This window comes from Lytechinus pictus, chromosome 10 (assembly GCF_037042905.1).
Source record: "Lytechinus pictus isolate F3 Inbred chromosome 10, Lp3.0, whole genome shotgun sequence".
Taxonomy (NCBI): domain Eukaryota; kingdom Metazoa; phylum Echinodermata; class Echinoidea; order Temnopleuroida; family Toxopneustidae; genus Lytechinus; species Lytechinus pictus.
Window position 1 is genome coordinate 6,005,030 of NC_087254.1, and position 10,594 is coordinate 6,015,623.

Here is a 10,594-nt window from a genome sequence, read left to right on the forward strand (position 1 = left end):
CCCAGGGGACATCAAATTTTTTACCTTGATCCGTGGATCCTCGACCCGACCTTGTTTATCATCGGCGAGTTGATATCCATCCGCGCGTGATTTGGTTGATCGCGCAACAAATAAAGTAATTGGGGGCATCAAGTGCAAGTAATATAAGAGAGACAAGCTATAGCTCTCAAGGTTACATTAGCTATCAAGGTTAATTTTGCCTACAAGGTTAATTTTGGCTACAAGGTTAATTTTGTTGAAATTTTTGGGGGCATCAAGTACAAGTAATAATAGAGTTTTAAACTCTATTATTACTTGTACTTGATGCCCCCAAAAATTTCAACAAAATTAACCTTGTAGCTGTTTATTCTCTAGCTATCAAGGTTAATTTAGCCAACAAGGTTAATTTGATTCGACGATGTTATGAAGGCTTGCGCGGCTAGAAAATAAAAAAAGAGGGGAAAATGGGGTTAGTGGAATGTAAACTTCTGAATAAACGTGCTGAATAACTGGAAAATTTGGGGGCATCAAGTACAAGTAATAATAGAAAGCTTATTCTCTAGCTATCAAGGTTAATTTTGTCAACACGTCTAGTATTACTTGCCGGAACTGTTTTCATCAATTTTGGGGGCATCAAGTGCAAGTAATATAAGAGGATAGATGAGGAGGCAAGGATGTACGCTCATCTAGATGCACCTGTTTGCGCATTTGTCGCATCTCATATTGGGTGCGCTAGCACCCAATGTGGTGCGAATTAGCATTGCCATGGATATGTTATTAGAGATAAGTAATACGCGCTTTTATAAGCCAATAGAGTATATTCGTTCTGCGTAGAGAAAAACATATCAGAATTTTTATTTGATCAGTTCCACTATTTGAATCATTCTACGGTAGTCCAACATGGCGTTTAAGGGGAAATTGGAGGATCCAAAAACTGCAACCACAACGGATTTTCAGAATCCATGGAATTTCTTCAGATTATTTGGGGACAAAAGAGAGGATAATTTGGCCGAATGGATGAGGGAACATGGGTTTATCGCAAGATCAATGAAGTCCGAGGTTTACAATGAAGATTGCAAAATGATAACCAAGGAAAGGCGACGTTTGGGTTATGTGTGGAGGTGCAGAGGAAGTAAGGATAATCCACATGATCGAAGCTACACCTCAACAAGATTCTCATTCTTCGAGAACACCAGGTTTGATGTCCGGGACATATTGGTGTTTATTTGGTTTTGGGCACTTCAAGTGAGTTTGCGAACTGCATCTATTATGTCTGGTACATGTTTTATGGCCACACTCCCGTCAATTGGGCGAAATATATTCGAGATCTTTGTCGCCAGTTCGTGTTTGATCTCTATTATAAGAATAGCTGGAACAGCTACAAGTTTTCAGGGGATGTCGAAATTGACGAGAGTTTGTTTGGAAAACGATGCAAGTATCACAAAGGAAACCCTAACCTCGGCCAGAAAGTCTGGATATTTGGAATAGTTGAAAGGTCAACCAATAACATCGTTCTATATCCTGTGGATCATAGAGACGAGAAAACCTTGATCACATTAATTGAGAGACATGTTGAAAAGGGGGCAAGAATTTTCAGTGACAGATGGTCGGCCTACGCAAATCTGAACAACATAGGATATGAACACTTCACAGTTTGCCACAAATACTCATTCAAAAAAGAATACAGAAATGTAGTCGCTGGAGAAATAATAAGTGTGAATACCAATAGAATAGAGGGTGCCTGGAAACACGTAAAGTCACACTTTAGACAAATAAACGGGACATCACTCGGAAATTTCGAAGCTCAACTTTCAGAAATAATTTGGCGAAATCGAATGATTGGCCAGAACAATGTAATCACCTCTACATTCGAGCTTATCAAAAACTACTATCCATTGGATCGATCAGCGACACTAAACTGTTCAGATCCTCTTTTTGTTTCCTGTTCAAAAGGAATAAGAGATGCACCAGGAGACAAGTCTAACTCCATCATCCGATACGAAGATGAAAGTGACATTGATGTAGATCTGCCCGCTACGCTGGTAGTCACAGGCCAGATGTTGCCCCTCCAACCAACCAAGTTCATAGCAGTGGGGATCACAGTTATGAACATGGAGAATATGATTCGTTTGAACAAGGGATTAACGCAGCTAATGCACTGAACGATCACCGCATCAGCACACCACACACGAAAAAGGTTCATTATTCTAGAAAGTCACAATGCCCAACAAACTTTGAGCCAATCGACGAACCAGCAACAAGGAAAAGCACCACAGGCTAGGGCAAGGAATCCTTACAACAGAGCTGCCAACATTGGGATGATAGAATCCAGAAGATTTCGCGGAGCCTCCGGAGGTATGATTTTGTGAGGGAGCGCGCGGCGAAATGTCCCACGGACGGGAGTTTTGGGTAGCAAAACTCATTAAGAAACAACATTTGATAGTATCCGACAGCTGTCTAAACCATCAAAACTTTTGGCACATAGATTAAATGCACATTAGAGAGATTTCATGAAATGATGAATTGTCTGTCATTGACTAAAAAAATAAGTTCAAGCCTGATTTCAGGCAATACAGTCAGTAGAACATAAAATGATTCACAAAAGAATGCATTCAACAAGAAAATACCTTTATTGTCCAGAGGGGGAAAGGGCTGCAGTGGTGGAAGATGAGCTTGCCTGGCCCTGTAAAGACTTATATGTGGCCTGTTTAAAGTCTGAGGGCCGAGGGATTCCTGTGAAAATTGCCTTTTTGTAGCAAGCACGCACAGCCAGCCAGCGCCAGGCTAGCTCACTCACGAAAGAGAAAATGTTCGAATCCGATCAACCCAAGTAAAAGTAGGCAAAAAAAATCTCCACTTTGCTTCTGTTCTTCAGGATTGTCAATAAAATTATTCCTAAAAGTCAGGGTGTAATTATAATAGTAACCCATCGTTGATCCACTGTTTCAGCTCGAATAAAGCGCACACAAGCTTCCGAAAAATACATCGGACTTCCCTTCTCGCATAGCCTCCTGCCACGGCGCAGTCTGCCGGAGACCAGGCAGTGCCGCGCCGGGGCGCGTCGGGGGGCATAGGCATGGAGTGCCGCTAAAGTGTTTCCATCACGCACATGCACATTGCAGAACCAGAGAAAAAAAATTGCTTGTTAGACTAATTCACCAGTCGTTCGGTAAAATTATCTTCATTTACATTGGAAATCAATGTACGATTATACAAAAACTGGTAAAAGTAACTGGGTAAAATGAAAATGTGATAAGGAGTTTCCACGTGGGTGTAAAGGGAGTTGAACATGCTAGACTCGTAAAACAGTCGTTTGTATGAATTTTACAATTTAACAGCTAAAAATCACAATTATCCGGGAGATTTTGGCACGGGGTCGGGAGAACGGGAGATTGGATCGAAATCCAGTATTCTCCCGCAGGATCCGGGAGACTTGGAAGCTCTGTTACAAGTCAAACTTCGTTTGGCATGAAGAAGCAGACGGTGATTTCGATTATTAAAAAGGTAAGGAGACACTTGTTCGTTAATCAATAATGCGCATGCGCAAACCGGAACTACTTTCTAATAAATTTAGGGTGGACAAATTGAAATCCTAGAATTTTTATTTGAACGTCTTCACATTTTTATTTACAATGACATGAAAGAGGAAACAAAATCAAAGCAAACATACCAACTCCCAGTTCCAAAGGTTTCCAAAAAGTGAAGATATTACATGTCAAACTATGGCCTTTGTGAGACCAGAAAGGGACAGCAATAACCGATTCAGCCCCGTAAGTTCCCCGAAGCTAGTTGTCACGTAAAATGGTCGATGAATAGCTAGTTTAGAACGACCTCCTGCAAATTAATATTCAATTTTAAATTTGCCGCTCCAGCCCGATTCGTAGTCTGTGGTAGCTTGTGCACGAGACGTTATTACGAAAAATGCATTCTAAAAAGTAAAAGTCTCCCCATAAATAGAAATTTACGATTTACTTTAAAAATAAACGACGATTCATATTTCATACCTATGAAATGATGATCATTTGACATATCCGACTTCTAGATCATGTTTTTGGTGGAAGTTATGTCCATCTTTTCTTCTCCGTCAGAACTCCGAACGTAGCCACGGACATGCCATGGCCAGCGCACCTGGTACTAATGCACTGCGTATACGGTACTAGCATAGACCGGCCTTAGCTAGCTTAAAATTCATGACATGCCGTTGCCAATTTCAAGATATTATTTGTATTATTGTATTATTTCCTTTTTTAAACGTAATAGTACTCACCTAAAATTTCAACACCTCGCACGTGCCGATGATACTCTCAAACCCTGGTCTTTGCTTATTTATTTCGTGAACAATTACATCAAAATTAATTTTTTTTTAAATATATGGACATCAAAAAAAGAATCTTGTAAATAATTAACGTGGTGAACTTTGGAATATGTACTAATTAAACTAATATAAAAAAAAGAACTGGTGAATATTGTTCCTTTGATTGGAAATCTCTTGAAAATTAGGGTAAGAGGTGCCTTCTTGTTGAGATCCATGGTGAGAAAGGCAGGACAAGCTGGGTCTTGTTTTTATTGTCAATTAAAGTTTGAAAGTTCATTTATTAATGGGGGTGACTTGAACACATCGGTAGAGCTAAATAATAAAAATAGCTTTTTAGTTGAACAGTTTCATTGTATTATTAGCAATTTAATCCCAGATCTTTTTCTCCCTCCCCCCCCCCCCCATCTCTCTCACGCTCTCTCATCCTCTCTGAATTTTATTTCTTCAAATAGAATGTTGAAGCCCATCGATCAAGCTTTGAATTCCTGCGTCAATCAGGGGAATTCCCTAGGTCTCTTGACGGGCTTGGGGTCGAACATGTGCCATTTGATCTCTCGCATGCGGTCTTTCCATTCAAGTTGTGGAAAATTCCATTCATAAATAATTTAGACTAATATCCAGTCTTTAATTTTTTTCATTCGTTTGATTTTCCTCACTTTACATGGCAGCGACTGTATTTCTCTAAATATTTTTTCAAAAAGGACTGTTTTTTAGACTAGACGTAAAAGTCAAGTGTCGCGCCACGCTACTGATTCATCAATATTCATGAGGAATCGTAACCACGTGATAAAAAAGATCGTCGGAAACGTGAATATTCAACAGCACTGGATGACGTCATTTTTAGTTTTTTGCTTGGGAAACCAAAACCCTGATAGGTATTGGCATGAAACCAACAGGAATAACACTAGAATACGATTTTCTAACGACCATATAATGTGCAGCTCAAAAAATGCACGGGATCATAGTTTTTTTTGTTTTTTCATCATTATTTCTGGATTGAGGGGGCGGGGCTATGTACATTTGACATCAGAATCTCTATCAAAAGTTCTTTTGCTGAAGTTAGCCCACATTTTTCTTAGACCTACCAGTTGCCAATCATAAGCAATTAAATGATCAAAATGTGAAAAAACACGGTCACTTCTGCATTGGTCTCGCCGTGGGTTAGAGAGAAAACTCTGGAGGAATTGGGGTATAAAATCCACTGAAATCTTCGGCATCGGCGACTTTTTAGACAACGAAGGATTATAGTCAGGATCAGTATAGTATTTGTGAGTATGACTGGTGTTGTTTTAATCATTTATATATTATGATTTATATTTTTAAAGATTATTTATTTATTGGTGCAAACTTCATCCGTGAATTTGTGTCCAACAACGAGAGCGCTGCGGCTTGCTGCGGCGCCGGTTCGCACGATCCCAGATTCTCATCGTTAACCACTCTAGGCGACACCCCAATACTTACCCGTGCTAATAAACTGGGACTCCACTCACGCGCGTTTGGGCCTCCCTAGCTTAGAACTAAGCACTAATATCACCTTAAAAACTAAATCTACAAGGTATGTATAATCTATTTATAAATTTAATAATGTTTAATCGGTACTCACCGGTTCTTTTGTTGCATTTTCAGACCATTTCTCACAATTCTTCGTAAATATTTGCGGCAAATTTTGTCGCCATAGACAGCTTAGCGTCCATCTTTATTGATAAATGGAGCGCCCTTTACGATAGTTGTTAATGCCGCGGAGAAATCGTTAGGCATTTTGGCCTGTGTTCAAGGCGTTCTTTCTGTTTTATTTTTATATTGAAGATTGTGCATTTGTTGAATAGCGCCATCTACGTCAGGTATGAGATCGAGTGTATAAATACACTCTTCCAAAATAATTATGATTCCGACCTGGCGCTGTTTAACTTCAATCTCTTTCACCTAAATTAGCGATGAATGCTAGCATTATAAAATATATATTATTAACGTCTGACGAAAAGAATAACCAACCGATCAGCTGACGAGAACGCGAATCACGTGATCTTCATATCAGCTTCGATCGCGAGTCAGAAGAGAGGAGCAGTTGCCCAGAAAATCAGGAAAAAGCCGTGAAAATGTAAGTTCCCCTTCATTTCTTTCAATTTTTTTTATTGCTAACAATGTATTCAATTAGTGAGATCGAAATGTAATGATTAGACAGTACGATAGCTTGGAGTTTTGATAAAATACAAAAATAATCATCTTCACAAAGATTTCTGACACAAAATACTACTGATGTCGCCTATGAGGTCCATACATGTAATGTTGGACCTCATTGGTACTAGGAGTGTCGTTAACCCTATTTCTATTTTTTTTTTAAGTGAGAGAAAAGAAATGTTTACATTTCGGAAACGAAGAATCATCGGGAAATCAAGGAGTACCAAAAGGTAAAAAGTTAATGTCCCCTGGGGGCATCAAGTACAATTGTTCTTATCACATCAAACTTAGATTGATTGCAAGATCTTTCTTTTCAATTAAATAAATACATCACACAAAATATCACACGTGGGACTACAATAAAAAAGAGGGTAAGCAGAGTAACTAAGTTAGTATACATATGGCGATATGTGGTTAAATATATTCACGATACACTCACCTTCGGATCATTGTAATCTTTTCCTTGATTATACATGATTGATATAATAATATACTTCAAATATAAGGACTTCGTTGGAAGGATTTACAGGCGTTTTCATTCACCAACTCCGGATTCCAAGGCAGCTCTTATCACACATGGAACAGATCTTCGTGCGTGCGCATGCGCGTATGTAGGCACATGCTCTAGATCTAGCTCTCGGACGTCACGTACACTGAAAGTTATACAGACTCAAATTTGACACCGTAACAAACATTACCGCATCCCTCTAGTATTATATATGGAGAATAAACTCCAAACCCAAGCCAAAAAAGATGAGTGAATCCAGTCTCCTACTTCATACTCGATACTACTAGTACTCTACACTGTGCAAAAAAGAAGGGTCTATGGATCTGTAGACTACACATCCACGAAAAAGGGGGGCAGGTACGTGCCCCAAATGATCCCAAAATATTTTTCCAAATTTTCTTTTTTATTTAAAATCCTTGTTTTACGTTTACTTGGTCACATCCTACACATTTTTTTAAAATATTTTTTTAATAATTTTTTTTAGGGGGTGAGTCTTCAAACATGCATTGTACGTATTGCCGTACCTCAAGAAGTGTGTAGCCATGTGCGTGGGCCTATCATTCTTCAAAATTACCTCATATAACACCAAATGAAAATTTAAAAAATGAAATGTGAAACCAATATGAATGAATGCGTAAATTCAGAGAATGAATTAATACATGGAATTCATTAGTTTATGATCATTCATTATTTAATCAACTATTGACTGATATATACAGCCCCACTTTTGGCTCAGCCCCCCCCCCCCCCCCACTCTCAAAATCATTCCACTGCCCCTGACAAGGCCTTACGTATTAAATATAGGCCTGTCGATCACCACCTACTGAATTTGTTTTTTATCATTATTATTATTTTATTTGGCATTTCAAAAAAAAAAAAAAAACAGATCAGAGACAAGATCAATCAAAATTTTACACTGATAGAGAAAATAAGACCTGGATGAGAGTTGGAGAGGCTGCCTGGGTATGGAAAAGGCTTACTTGATAGCCATAACCCACAGGTCTTCCTTCCCAAGTCTGACCCATTCCCCTGGGGCAGTAATCTAAATATAGCCCAGGTAGTATATTGTTTTATGTCCTCATGAAAGAAAAATATAATTTGAAGTAAAACTTTTGAAAAAAAAAACCGTCATTTTAGCCATTTTATGTATTGGAGTACATGGAAGAGTAGTCCTTGCCTTACATCACTGTGACATCACGTATGCGGCCAATTTGAAGTCTCCATGGATAAAGTGATTACTAATATTTACAACTTTTAAAAATTCATAGCTTTCTTATGTTTGTCCTATATTGTTCAAACTTTCACCTATCATCTTGTCTGATTTTGCTTTTTCCCCTAAAAACAAGTTTTTATTTGTGTTGGATTTCACTTTAATTCAATTTTATTTAATTTCGGTTTAAACGTACCCTCTTCAGATTTCAAAAGCAACCTTGTTGCCATGTATACTATAGAAAGTTGATTAAAATATAACAAAGTTTACATTGAAAGAAATAATTATGAGCAACAATTTGAGTCAGTAAAAATAATATGCAAGGTTAAAAAGGTTATAAATCATAAGTAATGCATGTCAGTTGATGTATTGATTATTTCTAGCAAAATGCGCTTATTTTACTAATACATAACCTTTATTTTATTCTATTTGATTTTCAGTTCGGGGGCAGTCAAAATATGATAACAAACAAGGAAGTTGATGATTTTTTTTAATATAAGATTATTTTGTAAAAGTAGATGCACGCCGTCATGAATATGCAATATGTGGACTGGCGGTGTCGTGTTTCCACTTTCGCTTTTCCTATGTATGGAAGCATGGTATGGAACCGGTGTGTTGGCTCAGTTGGTAGAGCGTCCGTCTCACAACTGGTGGGTTGGGGGTTCAAATCCCTGCCGCGTCAGACCAAAAGACCAATTTTTTGCTTGTGAAACTTTTTTTTTGGACAAACAAGTATCCCCTCTTTAAAACTCGTTCCAACGCCCCTGCTTCCCCCTTCCTTTTCTTTCCCCTCTCTGCCTCTCCTTTTATGGGGGATGGGGGTCACCGCTTGTAATTTCAATTTCTTTGTGAAAAATAGGTGAAAAGCAATAATCTTTGTGTCCCTTTTACTCATTGAACAATGCAAACTCATTCTATTCGATACACAGGTGTTCATGAATGGAACTCACAGTGCAACAATCTAAAGTCATGTTCAACACTCTCTCGTTTCAGACTATTACTGAAACATCAATTTTTCGAAATAAACTATCATCCTTGGCTGAGAAGACTCCTTTTTTTTTCTTCTTCATTTTATCCACTTTTCTCGCTCTCACTCTTACTATTATTCCTCTCTTATCTAATTTTTCTTTCTCACTTTCCTTATTCTTATGTTGCAATGTGTGTTTGCAGGTGTATGTGGTTTTTTATAGGTATGGTGTGCAGGCCTTTAGCTAATACTTATGTTTTAAAAAAAAGTTAATTTAATGTTATTTTTTGTATTTTATTGTAATTCTTAATTGTCATTCAGGGCCTCAAATATAAGCACAGGATGGTTTTTCAGAGGTCCTGGCTCATTATTATGTATTTGTTTACTTTGTAACTTCTTGATTGTTTTAATTTGCCAAATGAAATTGAGCTTTACTTAAAAAAAAAATAATCATAAATTGTTTTTAAAAAGTTTCCCTTTTTCCTTCTTCCCTTTTTTTTCTTTTTCTTTTTTTCCTTTCGGGGAAATAATTACAATATAATAATGTAAATGTTATTATCATCATCATCATCATCATCATCATCATCATCACCAGCATCATCATTATTATTTCTTTCTTATTCTCTCCTCTCGCCCTTTTCATTCTTTTCCATTTCCATTTTTTTCCTCCCTCCCTTTCACTTCTTTTTCTTCTCTCATTCCCCTCCCTTTACCCCTCTCCCCTTCTCTTTCTTTCCTCTTTCCCATCGTTTCCTCACCTTTCATCCCCCCCTTTCCCTTTTATTTTCCTTCTCCCTTTCATTTCTCCTTTTTTTTTTGGTGGGAGGGGGATCCGTGACAGGCTAAAGGTGTAACAGTTTGTAATTCAAGACCCATTAATGTAAATCTTCCTGTTATTTCTTTATTCTATCTTTCTTTTGTTTCAATTCTGTTCTCTCTATCTCCCTTGTTCACATTCTCTTTCACACGCCTCTAGACTATTCATATGGTATTATGCGTCTCCAAGAACTGATTAATATTATTTTATTATTATTCTCTTTCGTTCCCGATACCTCTCCCCCACTCTCTCCGCTTGCTTTGTTTTATCTTTATCACCCATGCTACTCTCTCCATCTTCCCGTCTTTCTTTCTCTCTCTCTCCTACCCCCTCTTTATTTTTATTGATCTTTATGATTCATATCACCCATTCTACTCTCTCTCTACCCCCCCCCTCTCTCTCTCCCTCTCCCTCTCTCTTTTTCTCTCTCTCACACACCCTGTATTTTTTTTATCTTTATATCACAACCCTTCTGTAAATCACATTTTAGGAAGCTTTCAGTGTGCTTCATAAGACCTCGGATTTAACACTGTATCAAAAATTATTTGAGTCTCATGCATGTTTAATCTTAAAACTACAAAATAAAGAAAACAAATGAACATGCAACTCACATAATAAGA

The 10,594-nt window shown here is 37.8% G+C and overlaps 1 protein-coding gene across 2 annotated transcripts in view; it reads right to left on the minus strand.

Moving 5' to 3' along the window:
• LOC129269653 (eukaryotic translation initiation factor 3 subunit L-like) overlaps positions 1-7,111 on the minus strand; it is a 35,833-nt gene extending 28,722 nt beyond the window's left edge. The window contains exon 1 of one of the 2 annotated variants that reach the window (XR_010294757.1): positions 6,912-7,091. Coding sequence is in view for 1 of the 2 variants with exons in the window: in XM_064105186.1 (XP_063961256.1) it covers positions 6,912-6,947 (36 nt within the window). In the remaining variant the exon portion in view is untranslated. Of the gene's footprint in view, positions 1-6,911 lie in introns of both variants that reach the window. The other variant, XM_064105186.1, reaches the window with a different exon arrangement.
• Between the last annotated feature and the right edge of the window lie 3,483 nt (positions 7,112-10,594).